This window comes from Channa argus, chromosome 8 (genome assembly GCF_033026475.1).
Source record: "Channa argus isolate prfri chromosome 8, Channa argus male v1.0, whole genome shotgun sequence".
Taxonomy (NCBI): Eukaryota; Metazoa; Chordata; class Actinopteri; order Anabantiformes; family Channidae; genus Channa; species Channa argus.
This window is the reverse complement of record NC_090204.1, coordinates 20737065-20757919: the sequence shown is the minus strand read 5'-3', so window position 1 is coordinate 20757919 and position 20855 is coordinate 20737065. Positions and strand designations below refer to the sequence as shown.

General features: G+C 39.2%; 2 protein-coding genes across 2 annotated transcripts; both read right to left on the bottom strand.

The window, feature by feature from the left end:
• Window positions 1-1167: 1167 nt before the first annotated feature.
• Window positions 1168-8814, bottom strand: ankmy1 (ankyrin repeat and MYND domain containing 1). The gene is made up of 19 exons (XM_067513042.1): window positions 8432-8814; window positions 7579-7725; window positions 7298-7492; window positions 7051-7101; window positions 6712-6950; window positions 6362-6578; window positions 6034-6192; window positions 4908-5053; window positions 4186-4681; window positions 3909-4093; window positions 3616-3787; window positions 3348-3488; window positions 3133-3228; window positions 2810-2917; window positions 2579-2701; window positions 2291-2392; window positions 1876-2105; window positions 1609-1760; window positions 1168-1374 (listed from the first exon to the last, which is right to left on the bottom strand). Exons 1-19 carry the CDS (start codon window positions 8651-8653, stop codon window positions 1196-1198), a joined length of 3360 nt encoding a protein of 1119 aa, XP_067369143.1. The 5' UTR covers window positions 8654-8814; the 3' UTR covers window positions 1168-1195.
• A 2798-nt stretch (window positions 8815-11612) lies between these two features.
• Window positions 11613-20652, bottom strand: stxbp3 (syntaxin binding protein 3). Its single transcript, XM_067513957.1, has 19 exons — window positions 20566-20652; window positions 19125-19174; window positions 18883-18964; window positions 18698-18774; window positions 18481-18553; window positions 18267-18367; window positions 17815-17960; window positions 16669-16762; window positions 16222-16346; window positions 16026-16124; window positions 15874-15931; window positions 15705-15770; window positions 15230-15310; window positions 14479-14614; window positions 14017-14123; window positions 13837-13935; window positions 12905-12990; window positions 12559-12707; window positions 11613-12266 (listed from the first exon to the last, which is right to left on the bottom strand). The coding sequence occupies exons 1-19, from the start codon at window positions 20609-20611 to the stop codon at window positions 12163-12165; spliced, it is 1779 nt and encodes a 592-aa protein (XP_067370058.1). The 5' UTR covers window positions 20612-20652; the 3' UTR covers window positions 11613-12162.
• Between the last annotated feature and the right edge of the window lie 203 nt (window positions 20653-20855).

The window sequence follows — 20855 nt, the reverse complement described above, 5'->3', positions numbered from 1 at the left end:
GTAGTACAAAAAGGTAAATAGACCAGTTGTAGTCCAGCAGTTACAACAGCAAAATGCAACTTTCACATTGTTGTATAAATACTAATATTATAACATCATAGATGTCAGTCAGAAGAGATATTTCTCTGCGAAACAAGTACTTTTAGTTTTTCGGGTCTTTAACCTTTACACTTTAACTCAAGTTCAGAATCTAGGTATTTCTTCCACCACTGAAATGAAGTTTCTTCACTCAGGCAGCACTTAATTCAGTGGCTACATTATATGCTACATCTAGAAGAAAGGTGTAAATAAAAGACTAAACTCTGCCTGTTTTCACATAGAGATCCACACTGTTCATTACACTCCTCATTACATTACATATATGGAAAAGATAATAACATTTTTTGGAAAATGTCTTTTAATTATACAAGGTGAGAGTGTTTGGCACTTGAGAAAAGCTCAAAGAATGATTATGCTTGTTTACGTTGTAGCTACAATAAAAGTGATGGATGTTTATGCATTTCATTTCACAAAAATTAAAAAACGTAAAGATTTTACCTTAGTAGCTGGTGTCACATAATTAACTGATTACTATCATGAACTGGAAAAAACTGTCTAAAAAGAAAAGATGCCATCTTACAAATGATGTGTGCCAAAGTTCATTACTGTCCTTGAGATAAGAAGTTCAGGAACTGGGGTTGGATTCTATTGCAGTTAGTTGATTTGTCATCCTGTGATTTATTTTTTATTATTATGATTTATTATTTATTATGGGGCCTATGATGAATCAACCCTAAAGCAACTACTTGTACTGTGGTTCCAAGCAATTGAAAAACTAGTAAGTAGCCTGGAGTTCAGTTCAGTGTTTTGCTTTTATGGTTTTAGGTGAAATTACTGTCCCAAAGGTGAAGAAGGAATTTGCTTAAAAAAGGCCACAAGATGCATTGAAAGTCTGGAAAAGTGGAACTTGAGTTTATATTATTGTGTTATTCTTACTGTAATTCAAATGTCAATGATAGATTAATATGAAATAGCAATCATAGTGACATTATTATACTACCATTAGACATTATTAACCTCTAGGTTTAAATCTGCGAATGAGAAATATTTATAGCACAAAACATTGTCACCACCATTCAACAAAATATCTAAAATTGATTTTTATTTACGCTTCACACATTGTCCCAACTTTTTTGGAAGTGGGGTTGTAATTTGATTAGTTCATGCTGTAGTTTTCCTTCAGGTCCATAATGCTATCTGGGATGTTCTCTGCCGTTCTTGAGGGCGTGGGAACTCGTTGGGGCTTCACCTTGACACTCAAGGGCATGGTAGTCATGAGCCTGGGGCCTTTTTTGGATTTAAACACAACCCTCTTCTGGATGCCATCAGTAGATGCTGGATTTAGAGAAACAGACACCGTATTTACATTTTCTATTCGTCCAACTTCCCAGATACTGTCAATATTTTTTTCCAAACCAATATCCATCAGATAACACAGATCAAAACACTGTGAACAAGTTAAAAGTGTTTTTTTAATTAAAAGCATTTGAATTTGTTATTATTATAATTTTTTTTTGCTTTGGTGCCTTTGCTGCACAATTTCGAGGTTGGTTATGCTTTGACTCCCACCTGATGCTCGGATGCACTCTTCCTTATGTCTTTCATCCCAGGCTTTTAGCGTACAGGCCCTGGAGCAGTAAAACACCTTGCGGCAGCGGCTACATGCAGTCAGCTTCACGAACACAGAGCAACCACAGTAATAGCAGAATTTAAACACTTTCCTAAAACAAAAGTTAAAGACAGAGTTTGAAACAGGCTCCTGAAGGTTCGTGCTTCTCTAATTTTCCTAAAGATACAATATGAAGGTGTGTGAAATGAAAGTGTGTGTAACTGTACCTATCCTTTTCTGTTATTTGTGGTTGACTTTTACAGTCAAGGAGGGGACCGTCTGAGGTAACAGCATTCAATTTGAGGTCTTTTTCCCCCTCTAAATATGTTTTCTCTCTCTGAGCAGCAGTTTGTCTCAGCAGATCCCCCAGCCCTTTCAGCAGCTGGCGCCGTGTTTTGAATACTTCCCTCTCCCGCAGGTTCAGAGCGTGGAATGGAGTGTGAGCAATACGCAAGTCCTAAATAGCAACATGTCACATACAGATAGGTATTCAAATGAAAGGCTGCAGCAAAGGAAGCAATTAATTAAAACAAAATAATCTCAACAAAAGTGATCATAATAGTATAGGCTTTATTGCACATATTTTGTATTTGGCTGAATGCAATTGTAATGGCTACAGTGTCAATGCCGTTAGTGTGTTACCTGATTGAAGGAGTAGTGTGCATAGTCAACTGCAGTCCCCATAACGTCCCCTACTGGAACTGGCATCAAGATGTCAGCACCAGCCTTAGCTAACATGTCCAACTACGTTAAAGACAAACACGCATTATTCAACGTTGAAGGTGGTGTAGAGGAGAAAAAAACTAATCGTAGGCACACTGAACATTCAACATAATCAGTTAACTAGGAAACATGTTTAACAAGTGAAGAATGTTTCACATATGTCACTGTACCAGGAGTCAGCTGTTAACTATGTGTTTGTATCTGTACCAGCTTAGTTCTGTTGCCATTTAAAGGGTAGTTGATGTTAGCGAGGGCACAGAGGGCACTGCCCACCCCGGGCCCTAGAGGGATGTTGGGATCTGCACCTCCATTCAACAGCTCTTCCACTGCCTGCGAAGGAAAAAGGTACGAGTTTAGGACACAGCTTATGAGCGGATATAGTTTTGTATATGTCCAACTGTGAGTCTGTTTGAGTGTGTGTGTTTGTGTGTGGTCTACCAGGTCATTGCCACTTGCTATAGCCAGGGACAGAGGTGAGTGTCCACTCCAAAGAAGGTCTGTGCTCGCTCTGTGGGAGAGCAAGAGGGCTACCACCTTACTGGCATTCTGCAAAAAAACAGAAAAAACAAAATAAGCATATACTAGAAATCTTCAAATGGAACATGATACTGTAAGAAAATCTCTCATTCATTTTTTTTGTTGGTAGTAAAGACATTTAAACATTAAATGTCTTTTTAATCCCATCACTTTTGGTTGTGCGAGTGAAGATATATATATATAGTTTAGGTTTACATGTGTGTGGATGCACATTGGGTACGGACCTGGTAGTCACTGACTCTCTGGCAGGCAACGTGAAGGGCCGTTCTGCCTCCTTCTTTAGGATTTGGGCTCTTGTTGGGGCCCTTTGGCTCCTGGGTCTGTATGAAAAAAATTTGATAAAGAAAATGACCATGACTTTTCTTTTCAGTTTAACTACAGTCATAAGAAATTTCTACCTAATACTCTAATAAAGCATAATGCGTTAGAACAGACGCACATAATCCAGTTCATAGATCTCATCCTGGTCACATGCTTGTGCGTCTGGGTTAGTGATGGCGTGCAGCAGCAGCTCCGTAATTCGGGGACCTGCTTCACCTGGCAATGATGCAGCTATATGCAGGGGATAAAGGCCTTTTCTCTACAAAAAGGATGAAAGCTTGAGAGGAAATTTATGATTTATGGAATGACGTACAAAAGCTTCTAAGAAGGAGGGAAGGGTACAAAGTGGATATATTCATTACGCATATTTTGTGTGTAACTCCTACCTCAGGTGGCAGCGTAATGTCTGTCTGAGCCCCACACAGCAGCAATTGTCTGACAGACTTGATGTCAGCTGCCATAACGGCCATAAACAGGACTGGCATAGGGACCTTGGATAGATTGGGGTCTGCACCCCGATCCAGTAACAGCTTGAGGGTGTTCCAACGAGCACGGTGTCTGGTCACACGGGCGCACGACACATAAGATTTACAGACACAAATATGAAAAACAAAACATGTGATCATCGCATCAGAACAAACAGCACAGGACAACAAAGGAGAAAAAAAACACAACTGACTCAATTTTCATAGCGGCCATTTTGCGCACAGTCTCCTGTGTGTCCAAGCGCTGAGGAATCCCCGTGCGACTCAGCGCTTCTGCTGAGCGCTGCATCACTTCCTTTGTAACATGGATTTTATAACCGCTGACCGCGCGGGCGGAGTCAAAGCTCTGATTTGGGGCCAGCTCTCTGTTTTTGCCCTGCTGCAGACATTAGGATAGACATGAATTAGTGAGTTCAAACCAACACCAATTTTATAAACCAAATCTAGATTTGGCAATTATGTGCTTCATACCTCGAGTTCCCTTGCTGCCTTTGCTTGCCGCGCGTTCCACTGCACGCTGCCCAGTGCAATGTGACCATCCAACACCTGAATGGAGCAATCTACTTCAAGTACATCCCCGCTTCCTCTCTCTTCTCTTTCCTCTACATCCTCTTCACACATATTCATTAGTTTGTTTTCTTCATCTGGCTCGGTGTCTTCTCTCAACTCCATATCCCCCGTTTCTGACACAGCAACCCTTTCTACAATTTTCAGTCTCTGATCATGTTCTTCCATAACATTTCTTTCCTCTCTTTCTCTCTCTTCCACACACTTCTTATGGCTGTTTTCTTCTCCCTCTCCCACCTCTTCTTCACTTTCTGCCTCTTTGTTGACCCCTTCTCCCTCTTCCACTACGTGTTCAGTATCTGTAGGGGGGTTGTCTTCATATAGGTGAGGCCAGTGCTCACTGTCATTGGACACTTTACTACTGTGATGCGAAATGTACCTTGTCAGTTCTTCATCTGTCCTGAAAAACAGGGAATATAAATGAATACATTAGCTTGTTTTAGGGAAATTCTTTCTAACTGAAAGGTTGCAACCCTGTTGTAGGAAGTGGCAGATCCATAAATGCAAGCATTTCCACATGTCTTAGTCCTAATTATTAAAAGGTGGCAGATATTAGTTTTACATAACAGGAAATATTTGTTTTCTGATGAATAACGTGAGACATGGGATATTTGCTACACTCTTACTGGTCGGACAGGTGGCTGTGGGTGGTCTGGTTGCTGAGGGCTGTGTCACAGGTCTGAGGTCCGTTGTCAAGCCTGTGTGTTTCCATAGTCAAGCCTACTTGGCTGATTTGGAGACGGTTCGCACATTCAGATGGAGACTCTAAAACCTAATGACACATCACAGAGCACAGTTAAACGCTGTTTTATGTCAGTTATCAGTGCAAAACACTCACTTCTGCAATTGAGCTACAGATCTACAGGTTATGGGAGAAGTTTCAGAAACAAAACTAAAGTAAAGTAGGGAAGCAGTTAGTAGGTATGGTGGTACTTGGTGGCGCTAAATGTACTACAATGGCAATTCTACAATGCTAATTTTAGGCACCAGCGTAAAAGGAATGGCATTGGTTTTGCAGGTGAATGGTAAAAACAAAGTATTGAGGATGGAACTAGGATTTCTAGTTTTGATAAATTGTCTGACAACTACAAATGACTGTACAAAACTGTGTCCCATTCTCTGTAGTAGATGTTGAGATATATGTTGAGAAACATTAAGGCTTTCCAAAATTCTTCTTTTCCTTTCAGCTGCTCCCTTTTAGGGGTCGCCACCGCGAATCACCTGCCTCCATCTAACTCTGTCCTCTGCATCCTCTTCTCTCACACCAACTAACTTCATGTCCTCTCTCACAACATCCATAAATCTCCTCTTTGCTCTTCCTCTAGACCTCCTGCCTGGCAGCTCCAACCTCAGCATCCTTTTACCGATATATTCACAGTTTCTCCTCTGAACATGTCCAAACCACCTCAATCTGACCTCTTTGACTTTATCTCCAAAACATCTAGCATGAGCTGTCCCTCTGATGTCCTCATTCCGGAATTAAGGCTTTCCAAAATCTATAGGATTAATTCCCTGACCTCTACAACTGCATTAACTTCCCGATCAAACTGTCCCACACTTTTCAAGATGTCAACCATAAAATGTTGTTTATGGCTACTCTATTTCCTATTTTCTAAATGTGGTCTGGACCTTACTTTTTAGCTTATCATGAACTTTATCCCAATCTGTCTGGCAGTTGTTGAGACGTTTCAGTCTGGACCAAAGAATGGAACTAACCAGCAGACTGACATTGCTCTCTACATAGAGTCTTACTTGATGTTTGGCAAGTTCAGCCATAGTGGTGTGCAGAGAATGAAAAGGGTAGTAGAGGACATGACAAACAGCCAGAGCAGACATGCCCTCACTGTTCAGCATGTCGATGTCGGCTCCCATATCCAACAACAGCTGGATGACATCATTATGGCAGTTTACCTGACAGGTACAGGAAAGAAAACAAAACCTCAAGTCATGACATTAAAACCAAAGAACAAGGCAGTGAATTAAAATTCCTACAGTGCAGATTTCAAAATGAGTGTTCGTTAATGTATAGTCATCAAATAACAAATGGAACTTGGAATCGAAAGCGTGAGAAAAGTCTTACTGTGGCAGCAATAAGTGCAGTGTGTCCTTGTGAATCTGCTATATCGGGATGAACCAAACCAGTTTGGAGAATCTGAGAAACAGCTTGCAGCTCCCCTCGGGAGGCATGATGGATCAACCGCTCTGAAGTCACTTCCAAAGGGCCTTTGGGACCAAAACCTTTTCTGCTCAGAGCGAGAACGCTAGCCACATTCCAGTTCACATTTTTACCTTGCAGTCTGACCGACACAGAGAATGACATAAATCTTAGACACTGGCAATAATGCTTGCAGTTAAACCTGCATTCTTTTTCCTAATACAATGTGTTTTTGTATCAATATTCAAACTACAGTTTTTGGATGCTTGTCTGACCTATGTTTATGTATGTGAGTCTGCATACGGGCTTGTAAGGGCAGATTGGAGAATGGGTCTCGCTGATAGCCTTGGTATTGATAAGGATCTGGCTCCCACAGCTCGCCGTAAAAATGTTGATCCAACTCTTTTCTTCGGCCGGGCGGCAGCGGCAAGTGGTCCCCATCTGTTGAATAACTCTCTATGCCAGGGGGAAGGATCGAATTCTCATCTGACAGCAGATCTCTGTCTGTATGCAACTGAGGAGGATGGGAAATGAATCTGAACTGCTTTGAGTTAAATCATATGAAATATATTAAATCATACAAGCATATTCTGTTCATCATAGCAGTATTTTACCTCTGCGTCTTCCCTGGATCCTATCTGCATACCACTAGAGAGAATAGGAGGCTGGTAAGGACAAGAGAGTTTCAAAAGTGTCACTTGAGAATTTTTGGCAAATTTATACATAATTTAGCAACAGACCATTAACAAAATTGATTGTTTAAACAGTGGATATGTGTCAAAACAGAAGAAAAAACTCATTAGCAAAAAAATTACTTGTAACCAAGTACATGTCTGAAAATTCACAGTAGTCAGGTTGCACCTGAGTTAGAGGATCGGTGATGGCAGCAGGGCCCATATAGGCAGCATATTCAGGAAGGTTCTTTAGGCTAAACCCCTCTTCTACAGATGTGCAAAGCCTTAAGAGATATTCCCCGAGCCACAAACCCACATCTTGGTGCCCATCTGGATAACTAATCACGCCTGGACCAAACCTCTGATCAGCATGGTACAAACCCTGAGAGAAGAGGAGTGATTCATGCTATTTGGTGTTTATCATTATCAGGGAAATGTAATAAAATCCCTGTCAACTAAGAAGTTTACCTGAAAGATTGCTCCATCAGGGAACAGCTGTTGTCCATATCCTTCTTTTCTATTAAGGTAGAACATGCCAAGGAACTTGTGACCTGTGGGCCAGCAATAGATTCCATCCCCATGCCTGTAGTCCTTATAGAAAGAGCCCTCATAGTACTACACAAAGGAGCAGACCGGGTAAGGAAATAGTCACTCATCTTATCTACAGCAGCTTCAGGAAACAGGGAAAATCGTGTTGTGTTTTATTCTGTTTTCTGTCATTCTGGCCATACCAGCACAATCTTACTATTATTCTGATTTTTGATTTTATAACAACATATTTTGCCTGATTCTTAACCAAATTTAGTAGGGGTATGACTACAACTACATTTACCCAAAATATGTAAATACAAAACGGAAGTACATAAGCTTAAGTTGAGCATTTCCAGTAGTTCCACAACATGGAAGATGCAAACACTGCACTTTTTACTCCACAATTGTGTGGGAGCTTTAATTAGCTTATCGTGCTACACAGATCCAATTGTTAATCATACCTTTATAGTTTAAGATATATTAAATGTCTGTATTTCTTATGTGTGGTCTTGCTCATTTGTACTTCTTACACCATAATAGGAACTTTTACTGTTGACGCTTTAAATATATTTTAATGATAATTGTTTTATTTAACAGTCAGTAAAAAATTGACATGCATGACTTGTACTTGCAACCCAGGGTTTCCACGTGTTGTCTTGTTACTTTTACTTTAGGAAATCGTTTGAGTATTTGTTCCAACACAGCCGGTGATGCGGTAAAGATTATTCTGAAATGTAAAACGAGAACTTGGATTCTCAACACGTTATGATGTTCATTTCACATGTGTTACCTCCCCATTTTTCCAGGTGTACCTTCCTCTGCCGTGTTTGTATCCGTCCACAAAGTCTCCCTCATACCTGGATCCGTCGGACCAGTCTTGCACACCGAAGCCCTCTCGTCTCCCTTCGCCGTCTTGAGCGTCTTCGTGACCGTCGCTCTGGCTTTCTGCCACGGGCTCCGCACCTGATCGTCCCGGCTCTGCTCCAACCCCTTCACAGGCCGTCGAAAGCATTATTAACCGTGACTTATCCTCCGTGAAAAAAACTCACCGAACCCCCTCTGAGTACAGCAGCGGTTAGTTTACAGTTGGAGTTAAAAGGAACGTCTAAGCGAAGTTAATATGACCGGAAAGAGAAAACTCAGATTTGAGTTTTGACTTTTCTGGAAGCGCTGGTTGTCATGCCAACAGGCGAAACTCGCGCGGGTGGACTTCGGCGCTCACGCATGCTCAGGCTTTTTTTTTTTTCCTGTTTGTACTTGAGCTTAGCTGCGAAAATAAAACCATCATATTACACTGTTATAGGCAAAGCAGGTGGCGCAAAGTCCTTTTGAAAGAAAATGCTAGCAATGTTTAATGAATCCGGATTCTTCGAAATTAGAAAGTATTTTTGGCTACATTTGCGGCTCCAGTTCCCACAATTTTAGATTTTGAAAGCACACAATAAAAGCCCAGGATAATATTTCTACTATCGAAATAACCCACCAATCTCGGCAGGAAGTGGTAGATATTAGCCGGAAGTAGATTGGCCAATTTTCTCCCACTCTCTTTTTTGGATCTTTATTTAACAAGCGTTTTTGGCATAACAATGTCAAAATAAACATCAAGCTGCAACACTATATGTCCATTTAAACATTTGAGTAGATCAGTGGTTCTCAATTCTGCTCCTCCAGGACCCCTGACCTGCTTGTTTTCAAGCTATCCCTGCACTTCCCACTGTTGATTACCTGGATCAGGTGTGTTCAGTAAATCAGAAGATGGATTATACCAAATGAATACGTCTTTCCAAACTCCCCCCTCATCTGAAATGGTATCTCCTAGATTCGAATAGACTAAAAACTCCTGAAGTCGGTAATCAACAGTGGGTGGTAGGAAAAAAAGCACAATAAGGGCCCTTCAGGACCAGGATTAAAAACCACAGCTTTAGATAAAGACCTTAAATCTTTTAAAAAGATTTAAGGTTAAAATTAGGCAATATGGAGTTATGGAGCAGTTAGGGTTTGGGTAAGCCAATGGTCGAGGTGATAAGCCATCGAAATGTTCCAAAAACACTAACTTTTCAGAAAAAACACATAGGTTAAAAGAAACATACTATCTTGTCAGTACTCTCTGACCTTTGCCTGCAGCCGTTTGCCTTTCCAAACTCTGTCAGGCCTGTAATACAAATTGTGGATTACACAAGTCGGGCACTTTTAAATGCCCAGCTCAAATAGATAAATGTGCAAGTTAGATTGGTGGTTAATGAAGCGTCACTGGGTTAGTTTGAGAAACAGCCCCAAGAAGTGAATCAGCTTCAGGAACATTAAAATGTTGTGAATTGTTTAATGTGGTTACTTCAAGCTTTCATTTTGGACAGTTCACCCTAAAAGGTGCATTTTAAAACACATACACAAATCTGTTCTCAGAGCACCTGTCATAAGATTTGCTTTGAAACTTTGTTTTCCAAGGCAGTTTTGCACAGCAGTTAACGGTGACTGCAAATTTTGGATTAATTTGAAATGAATCTAAATGTATAGACATAAATAAGAAATGCACAAAACTATAGGCTTTTCAGGGCACTTGGGGTTCTGCTGGGTTTTACACAACCTCAAGGCAATTTTTGCCTTTTTGTGGGTCAAAACAATGAAGCACAGACCGTAGGCAGTGTGGAATAATGAAATATAAATGGCCCTAAAAATAAAAGTAGGTAATCGTCAGGGAGCAGGGTGTCCTTGTTAAAGTTAAGTGTTCCTCTATTTAGAATCAATGGAGCAGGACCAACCTGTGAGCTTGTCGGTGCACCCATATGTCACCTGAGGCTTATTCCTGTAACTGACACTGCTGCGCTTGGTTTCAGCCTATGTTGTCGAAATAAGGTGGTGAATGAGACAGTTTTCATCAGAGCATTATTAGAAGGTGTTGGGCATTCCTCCCTAAGATATTTATCATTCAAGTGTCGTAAATAAAACCCAGAAAGGAAGCTCCCTCCAACCTTTTCACGAATTAAATGCTCAGGTTTAGATAGTCAGTAGTGTGTAGTGTATCAGTGTAAAAAACAGGCAGTTATCAATATTACTGTCATCTCTGTGCCTTTTGTTATTTCAGGGTAAACTACAGCATTTGTTTAAAATGAATAAATGAACATAATGTCGAAACACAACTTACGCGATTAATCATTTTAAACTGTACTTTCATGTAATTCAATATCTGTACAGCACATGGAGTCAAATAACATATCATTATCCTTACAAGTGAACAAAAATGATCCTATTTAAAGGGTTGTTCTCTAGTTTAAACCACCTTTGCAAATTTGTAAATAATCACAGGAAGTCAGATGATTATCTTTACTATCTTCTCTGGCCTAACATTTTTTGTTTTGCTGAATAAGCTGCCACAAAACCCCAGTTAGTTTAACTGTAAAGACCCCAACAACCTGTATGATTGTTTTTACTTAGTTTACTCAGCTTTACATCGGTTTTGACATTATAAATAGATAATTATTTATGATCGAATTATGGTTTCAGTTCTGCTGGATGATGCAGTCAGTTTCAATATACTGTATTGTTTACTCTATGTTAATTACCTACAGTCAAAAGCCTCATCTCCATTTAAAAATTAAAAACCCTTCTAGCAGTTTCTTGAAACCACACAGAAAATATGTACACCTTTCTGCATTGTGTGCAGTCTAAAACTTTTAGCTTTGTACTTTTAGCTATGTAACCAAAAGAGAATAGCTGTAGGAAAAGTAGGCCAGATCTCTAATGTTACAGAAAACTCATAGTATCGCTGACTCAGCTTTTATTCCTGCCTATTGTCTACTTTATGGACCAACTAATGTATTTGCCCTATGCTAACGTACATTTATTTTCCCCAAAAACATGCCACATGAGTTCGTGCAGTCAAAGTGTGTTCAACGACTGGAGACAAGAGTCTACAAACAAAGCAACAGTGATAATAAAGAGGAACTTTATCTGTAATTGTAAGTCAGACAGGATTTGAACCACTTCATCCATTTATTTGTCCGTTGTTCGATTAAGGAAAAAAAAGGAAGAAATATATTTGTTAAAAAAAAAAAAAACTCTTCAAAAGTACATTAGACGTTTATGAACTGCAGTAACCAAACACGAAGGCATAGCAGGGACTTAGTGCTTTCATACATTATATACAACAGCTATGCTATACTTTCATCACTCATCACCATCACTCTGTCTCTGTAACACTGCAGGTATTTTTTAAGGCAAACGCAAGCATAAACAGGCAGAAGACATGATTTGTATTTAAAATGCTTAAGTAGGATGAGGATCATTAAATGTAATCAAGGTCGAATGCCATGAGTAACCCATATACTTAAGGCAAAGGTTGCTTAAAAGACGCTTTGTCCCTCACACCTACAATAAATCTCCACCAGGAATATTAAACTATAAAGAGGAGTATATTGGAAATTCCTTTCTGTTTTCCATGAAGGAAATTCAGTTGAGTGCAATGTGCTGGGTGATATGAGATGTAGGGGGGGCAGAGGGAGTTTGGGGGTGGCTGTTAACTTCCTAGGCATTGCTTCTTTCCTCTATTGTAAAAGTCTCCATGGGACCTTTGCTCAGGGCCTTGATGTCATCCAGAAGACTGGTGGGGGTCAAAATGTGGGAAGACCCTGGAATCAAAGTATAACCAACTATTAGATTCTGAATGTGTGTATAATACTCTTTTTTTTTTTTTTTTTTTTTTTTTACAATTCTGACTGGCTCCAGTAGGTGGCGTAAAACTGACAGATATAAAACTGACAGATATGTATTTACAATTCAGTGAGGCAAATTTAATTTGCAATAAATACATTTGAAATACTTAAATGGCCAAAACATCTCACCCACTAGATTTTATATAGAAACCCCTAAGGAAACCTAAAGTGAAGTGAATCATCTGTGTAATCTCATATTGATGCTCACCTATGATGACCTCGCAGGATTTGACTGCCTGGGTGACCTCGTAGGCACAGCGCATCTCAGAGTGGCTGATCCCTCCTATGACAAAGATGATAAGGCGAGAGCCGGTCCGCCGTTCATCCTGAGAGCTGGCTTTGTGTTTCTGACGAGCGCTGTGGAGCAAAAGTGGATGGCAGAAATGTACAGAGAAAAATTCACATCCTGGCAACAAAGGGCAGTGGTCTAATATTTAACAACTCATACATTACACTTCAAAATCCAGCAAAAGTGTTGGCTTTTTGAGAAACCTAGCAGATTTATTTCCAGAATTTATGAACCTAATTCTAGTGTGATCTTCCCGAAAACCCACCTGACAGCTCCGGAGCCATTCCAGGCAGCAGGACACTCAGACTGGTGTGGCCATTCTTTGGTGTCCAGTTTGTTCTGTATAGCATCCTGAAAATAACAGATTTTGTTTAAATGCATCTCTTTATTTGGGCAATTTAACTCTGATATGGACCAATTATCTATTAAACTGTGCACCTGCTTTGGTTTGTTCTTTGTTAATGTTATGAGAAAGTGAGCACTAAAAATAATCAGTTGCTGAATTACTTGAAATCTGAAAAAAGTATCTTCCTACTCTTAAAAATGCAGACTGAATTGTTAGCAATGAACTGATAAAATAAGCCGTGAAATTATTCTGGTGAACCTATCATCAAATATGTACTTGTAGGTGTAACCTTTAAACTATGGAGAAAGCAAATAATTAAATCCTATTTTTATTCTGCCAACTACAATATGCAAGTGGTGATTTCAAATCTGGTTTCAAATACAGAACAAGTCATTAGATAATTTACATTTGGGTTGTGGTTCTAGGCTGTTTTGTATGCTTCATGAAATTCTTAAAAAAGCATTAACCAATTTAAACCCAATTTTATGCTCCCACACATAAAATACAAGTATGTTTCCTGCTGTAAGAGGAAACCAGAGTATGGGCGGTGAAAAGAGCAAAGAGGAAATGTTTTTGAGGTAAAAGGAATATGAGACAACAATAAGAACTTATTGTGTTACAGATCAGCCTCAGTCCCTTTTTTTGGATTCTGTTTATTATAGTGTATTTTTATTGTAATTGAGCGTGTTATTATATTGCACAAAAACACCTGGGGCCCTGAGTGCATTAGAAACAGAATTGAATGTAGAAAAAAAAAAGTGATTTAATGACAAAGAAGCATTGTAATAACTTAGATTACCTCTAAATAGAATAGAATATAGAATAGAATTTTAGAATCTCCTCTCACTGACCTCCATCACATCTTTTATGACAGGGGTCCATCTGGAAAGGTTGTACTTCTCCTCCTGGGAGCGATCCCGTCTTGTTGTTTTGCGAGAGAAGAAGCTTGGCTAGAAAGAAAAAAAAAAAAAAAAACAAAGTATGGGAAAAGGACTAAAGCACCAAATCAGTTTATGTTCCACTTCACATACTGATGTGATGATGGGGACACCCAGTTCTTTCCAGTTCAGGATAAACTCTCGATCATCTTCGATCTTCACATGCTGGATGAGTTTGCTTAAGTTTTCATCTGTTGTTCCTGTTTACACACAACAAAGAAAAAAATAGGTGTGAGAATTTACGACAGTTTACTTGGGCTGCATCCTCTTAGACAAATAATTGGTTCTGTCAACACAGAAACTTCAGAGTTTTTAAACTGTCTTCGAAATTAAGCTCTTATTGCACTTTAACTGTAAACTTATACCAACATCCCTGACATCGCCAGAGTAATTTGAATTTTTCCAGTGAAAGACATCTTAACAGCTTAAATTATAGCTTAATTGTAATTCTAACTGACTCTTCTTTTAACGTCTCTCATTGTTTGTTACGGTCTGCAGCAGAACTGGACGGTGAGTAAACCTCCAACCGTCTGGAGCAGGAGAAGACGAACATACCGTTGATGCTGAAGATGTAGAGCAACACTGCTCTGATCTTGTCATGAATACTGTATGGGTGGAGCAGCACAGGCAGCAGAGTCCTCATGGGGTCTTTCACCTTCACCCCATCCACATCTGAACCCACTGCAAGGTCCTACATGGAAACAAAATATTTTTGACTTTTCCGTTACGCTGCCAATATTGTTACAGGTTGCAATTTTTATTCTGCCAACTACAAGATGCAAGTGGTGATTTCAAATCTGGTTTTAAATACAGAACAAATCAGTAGATACTTTACATTTGGGGTGTGGTTCTAGGCTGTTTTGTATTCTTTATGAAAAAAAAAAAAATCAAAAGTTCCTAACCAATTTAAACTCAATTTTATGCTCCCACACATAAAATACAAGTATGTTTACGGGCAGTGAAAAGAGCAAAGAGGAAATGTTTTCCAGGTAAAAGGAATATGAGACAACAATAAGAACTTATTGTGTTACAGATCAGCCTCAGTCCCTTCTTTTGGATTCTGTCTATTATATTGTTGTTTTATTGTAATTTAGTGTGTTGTTGAACATTTCTTCAAAAATCTCCAGAGGCTTTACATTCAGAAGCTAACACACATCTACTAGGCTTCACCATATGTCTCTAGAGAAAAGTATGGTGGAGATTACAAGAAGTCAGATCACGGATCACAGACACTTCATTCTACCTCTTTAATAATGTCCATGCTCACTAAACCAAGGACAGTAAAAATGTCTGAACACAGACCGACCTGTTCAGCTTTGCACAGTTTCTCCACATTGTTAGAGAAATGATGCATGCAGTCCTCAGCCAACTGCAGATGAATAGTTTTCTAGAATTCGAATAGAGAGAAAAGTTAAAAACAATATAAAATTTTTTATTTTTTTTAAAAACAGAATTGTTATTACCATTTTAAAATGATTTCCTTTAATGAAAGACAGATATCTGTCTCACAGCTGCAATGTTACTATGACTGACTTTGCTGCTTAAGCACACTGACGTAAAGCAAAGATGATAATAGGCTTCGGAACCCTACACTTCAGCAAAACATAATGACCACAAAAGGACTCAATAATTACACTGGTAAGAAGCAAATAGTATTGGTGATACTTTGGGTTTCTAAAAAATGCCATTTAGGGCTGGAAGAAATTCTGCTGAACTGATCATTTTAAGGTCAACAGTATCCAGACGATAGAAAGAGCACAGCTATTCAATAATATTAGTACTTCATTCAGCTGTTTACGGAAGGCAGGCATCTTTTTCATCATTTGGTTCAAATTGCTGATTGTGATCTAGAGAAACAGAGAAGAAAATTCATGTTTGCTTTGAATTTGTAATACACATGAAATTTCAAGAAATTAGGGAAGCACATCAAAAGAAGCCACAGCACTGTACCTTCCCATCAGGTTGTTTCTTGCTAGCAGATATTTCCTTTACCATCTTAGGGATTTGACTTTAGTAAAAAAAAAAAAAAGAAGAAGCATTTAGGGTAAGAGTGAGGAACAAAGAAAGGGGACACCTCCATCCCTCAGATTGTTCAAACTTACTCCGAGACCTCAGCAATGTGCTTGTGCCTGAGCTTCACCCAAAGCATGTCGTCCTCGTTCAGCACGGCCTGCTTCTCTGAGCCATCTTTAGACTTGTACCTGGCCACAAAAATAACCAGTCAGCTGGTATCAGACAAAATGTACTCTATACATTATATAACCATGTGACTTGAGATACAATAAAATCCTCTATTACTTGTATGTGCCATTCTGAATATCAACCAGGTCGTAGGCCATGGCCTGGTAGGTCAGCTCATGCAGGATGGGGCTGACGGGGTCAAAACCTCTTTCCATTATAAGCAGCTGAGCCTGAGTCTTTTCCTAAGCATAAGAGAAAAATACACAAATTAAAAAATATAGAACAAACTGTGGTTAATATCAATAAAGATTTTACTTTTACTTTAGTTTCTATGATGCTGTTTAGCTGCTACTGACTAACTAGTGTAAATTCTTCCTTTTTCAAATTTCTGGTGAAGAACAACATAATCTGCTGAAGGCAAAGTAGACACTGTGTTTTTCCTTTACATGATACCAAGTGTTAAGGCCCCAGTGGAAAAATAATACTGCATTTCCAAGCTCCAATTGGCTACCTAAGATGAGACCTTATTTATTCTGTAAACACACTGCTTTCGGTGTGGCTCACCTTTTTCTTGTCGCTGTCATCGAGCTCATAGTGTCTGGCCAGTTTGTTGTCCACCAGCTCGGCAAGGGTCTTGGCATTCTCCATGTTGCTGTCTCTAGTTACAATATAAATTGTCTTTCGTGAGTCACCATCAAGAGGTTCTCCTGACACCAATATTATTTAATCCAGCAGCTTCAGCATATCCAACTTCAAACTGACTTTTGTGGTGTTTCAGGGAAGTTATTTAAAGGAAACTCTTGTTTTATGAAATTAAAACATGTTAAACAGCATACAGTCAAAATACTCAGCAAAACAGTTTTGTATTCAAATTTGCGACAAGTACTGGGGAAAAAATCTATTGTTTCTCCATGGTGTCATCTTACAGGTTTTACTTTTTACTTTTACAAAGCTTACTTACATCAAAGCTACGATTTGCACATTTTGGGGATCAAGCTAGCTGTAGCATGAGACCCAAACTCAATCCATTGCAGCCTGTCAAATATTGACAACGAAGTACATGTCATTTCAGAGGTAAAAGCAAAGTGTGCTTTACAGGGTTTGGACTTCTCCTATTCGTTAGAAGGGAGAGCACTGCTCAATAAATCAGTGGTCATTTAGCCAAATCGATTTGTTTCAAAAGGCCAGTGTATTCTATCAAGATCTTAGATTGGGGTAGATTGTGTGTGACCACCTCTGTAACTTGCTATGGTAAACCAATCAAACAAACATCCACCTTTCACCACACTAGATCTGACTTCCTCTCCATCTTGTTTTGTCATACACAGCACTTTTCATGTAAACAACTAAGTGTACTATAAATGATATTAAGAAAAGACAGTCATAAAATGTGTGTTTTTACCCCACATTTAGATGAAATATAATAATAATAATAATAATAATAATAATAATATAATATAATAATAATAATATATAATAATAATAATGTGCCTTTGAGTTGGGCCATGAATATCTATAAGTACATACAGTTTTAGGTGGTCAAAGTACACTTCTTACTAACGGTTGTTTGCACATTTTTGCACATTTTGACCCTTTCTGCCATGGCAACACATTCTATGTGTCTCGTTCTGCTTGGAGGCAGAACGAGACCTTTCATAAAAAAAGGTCTCGTGTATCACGAGCTGGGAAAGTGAATCTTTTCTGTCTTACTTCTTGTATCTGACCCCTGGATACTCGTCCAGTGTGGCACACAGACTGACAAGCTGATCGGCGAGTTTGTCAAGTGTCTTCCTTTTGTCCTGACTCTTTGGACTGTAGATGCTTTGAAAAGCCTCTGGATTATCACATGTGAACACCTGTAAGGCAATTAACACACACAAAAATAACATTGTTCAAGTAAACTATTTGCATATAACCATATAATACAGCTGTTTGTGGATCTTTTCTGGTTTCATGACCAAGTACTAAAATGAAGAAATTGAGAATCCTAGGGGCTTTTTTTTTTTTTTTAACAAATACGATAAGTTTTGAAAATCTTTACATCAGAGTTTAAAACTCCAAATGTCCTAAAACACGTTCCCCTCAGTGTAGCAAGTAACCACACAAAGAGGAACTGGAGAATTACAAAAGCCCCTAAAAGAGCACACTTTGCCACCACTCACTTGCGCCTCTTGCGGCATGAAGGATATGTTGATTTCCTTACAGACTCGTATGTACTTTGCACAGTACAGCTTCATATTGTTGAACAGGTCATCTGGGCAGTCTGTGGGATCAGACAAACCAATAAACATTTTCATAATCGTAAATAAAATGTTTATTTTAAATTTTGTTATCGTTTAACTTTTCAATCGTTGTAATGATTGATAATTTACTTACAGTCAGTGAAATAAACATATGCCGCTTTATATTTGGGTTTTGGCTTGAAGTCTGCTATAAAGGCATCCACACACTGTAAAATGAAATACAATTTAAGAAACCACAACCAAGTTGTGCAGACAAACTACAGAATGAAAGTGGGAAGACATGATAAGAATGATAATAAAATAAGACCCAAATGCAATTTGATCAATTGATCAGGGTCATAAATGCAAACCTTAGAAGTTGGTGACATGAAGTAGATGGCCTTCATTTCAGGAACAGGCTCTCTGCTTTTGTACAGGTCCTCCACAACTAAAGGAACAAGATATTTGCATTAGTAGAGAACTCCATACAGACAGAATAATGTTTATATGGTCTTTTACCGACACGGTGTGAAGTTTTTATGGAAATATAGCTTACTTGTAATTTTCTCCGACATCAGATCGGACATTTTGCAGCATGATGAGAGGAGCTTGGTGGTAAACGGGTCCAGAATTAATATCTTTAAAATGGAGAAATTGTGGCAGTCAGTTTATTTAATATAATGTAACAGATTGCTAGGTTAAGGAAAGAGGGAAACAAAGAGGAACGGAAGGAAGAAAAGAAAGAAAGAGAAGTAAAAGATAACTGGTAAAGACTGAGATATGTATGGGTTGTCCTACCTTCCATACTTGAGATTTTATGCAGTCTGCAATAATTGTTTCCTTTATTCCTGTAAGAGACCCAGAACATACCTCATGAAAACAAGGAATGAAAAGTGACTAATGGCCAGACTTTGTAGAACTGTGGCTTCACTCTAGTAGACTTGTTTAGTACACTACTCCACAGCATACTGATGCCGTCTCGTTCTACTTTGCATGAACGTCTATTGTTACCCACATAAAAGGTCAAATACACGTTTTGAGGCTGTTTTTAGTGTAAAAAAAATAAAATAAAGACTCCCGCAGAATCAAATCTGAGCCTTTTTTAAAAACTTTATTGTCCCATTACCTTGTATTTCATAAACACCTAGACTTCCATGATGATCCCTTCAGTAGTCGCACAGCGGTGCCTGCTCCGCATGTTGAAATGGCATAAAAGTGCTATAGGAAAACATATTATCCTCAACTGTCAAGTAATTCTGTAATAGCTTTACGTCAGATATAGTTATGTAGTCTGACATAATTACGCTGGATGCCCTTCTTTCTGCAACCCTCCCATTTTATCCAGGCTTGGGATTGGCACCAGGGTGGGTGGGGCCACACCTGATTCAACATCGGATTCGAACCCACAGCCTTCTGCATCCCAACCCAACGCTCTACCACTGAGTCACCAGGCTCCCCGTTAAAAACATCTCTACTTCACTAAAGTCACTATGTGTTATATTACAGAATTACTACGTTTTCCTATAGCTACTTTAACTTGAATCCAAGCTCTCTGGCATCTTAACTATAACCTTACCGATGGCCAGCTTAACCGCTTAAGGGAGGGGGTCCCGGGGTAAACATATATGTTTTTTGGCTGCAGCTGATTTTAGAGCTTACTTCTGATCATTGTAATGGATGTCGACCGAGTGTCTCGCTGCCAGAGATGAATGACACGGACTGAAGCTTAGGCTTTGGTGTTCCTGGGGGAACTGCCAGCTTTTGGGCAGGTTGGTTATGCAGCTTGGTTTCAGCCCAAGTATACAGAGCAGCGCCACACACGTTCTGTCCAGAGAGGAGACATGACGGTTCCACACAAGCTGACCTTTCAGATGACGTTAGCTTAGCTTGTTCCCGACAGTGTTGTGTTAAACTCAGCCTGGAAGTAAGGCTTGGCTGAGGGGAGGGCGTCACTCAGGGTAGTGTGGACTACAGAAGTCGGTGGCAGTAAAGTAATGTTAACGTAATGATGCCGGCTGTTCTTTACCCTGTCGAGTCTCCTTGAATCTAAAATTTTAAACCCCCGGTGCAATAACTTAGCAAGAATTAGCGTTAAAGACATTTCACGATGCAAAATCGCAACTAAAAATACAGCTAACAAAAGCACCAATAAACTGGTTGAAAGCACGTAACATTATGAGAACAAAGCTGTTTTGCATGTAACGATAGTAGAACCACACTGACGTTGGCATTAACTTACTTTTCCACACTATTCCTTTCAGCCCGTGATCCGAAATAGTTGCCATCTTGTTTCTTTTTTTGCCTTTGTGCCTCTTCCTGCCTGTGTCCCAAGTCTATGACGTCATACACGTCACCAACTGTGAGACGGGTCGTTGTTGTAGTTTTTTTTAACCCACAATTCAATTCTACTTCTACTAGGATTCACAAGATAAAACGATATCTAGCTATCTAACTGGGCCCACATTTACTATACATCGTTCATTTGTGAGATACAGTACTTCTACTTAACAAGAGTATTTTTAATTTATA

What these genes read in the sequence shown, in the direction of transcription:
- stxbp3 (XM_067513957.1), bottom strand. Translation starts at nt 20,611, where the DNA reads ATGGCAACTATTTCGGATCACGGGCTGAAAGGAATAGTGTGGAAAA. An exon ending in ATTCAGAATGGCACATACAA is followed by an intron (nt 16,125 to 16,221) that starts GTAATAGAGGAT and finishes TTTTGTGGCCAG; the next exon opens with GTACAAGTCTAAAGATGGCT. An exon ending in AGAAACAACCTGATGGGAAG is followed by an intron (nt 15,771 to 15,873) that starts GTACAGTGCTGT and finishes CTGTTTCTCTAG; the next exon opens with ATCACAATCAGCAATTTGAA.
- ankmy1 (XM_067513042.1), bottom strand. Translation starts at nt 8,653, where the DNA reads ATGCTTTCGACGGCCTGTGAAGGGGTTGGAGCAGAGCCGGGACGATCA. An exon ending in CTGATGGAGCAATCTTTCAG is followed by an intron (nt 7,493 to 7,578) that starts GTAAACTTCTTA and finishes CTCTTCTCTCAG; the next exon opens with GGTTTGTACCATGCTGATCA. An exon ending in TCACCGATCCTCTAACTCAG is followed by an intron (nt 7,102 to 7,297) that starts GTGCAACCTGAC and finishes TGTCCTTACCAG; the next exon opens with CCTCCTATTCTCTCTAGTGG.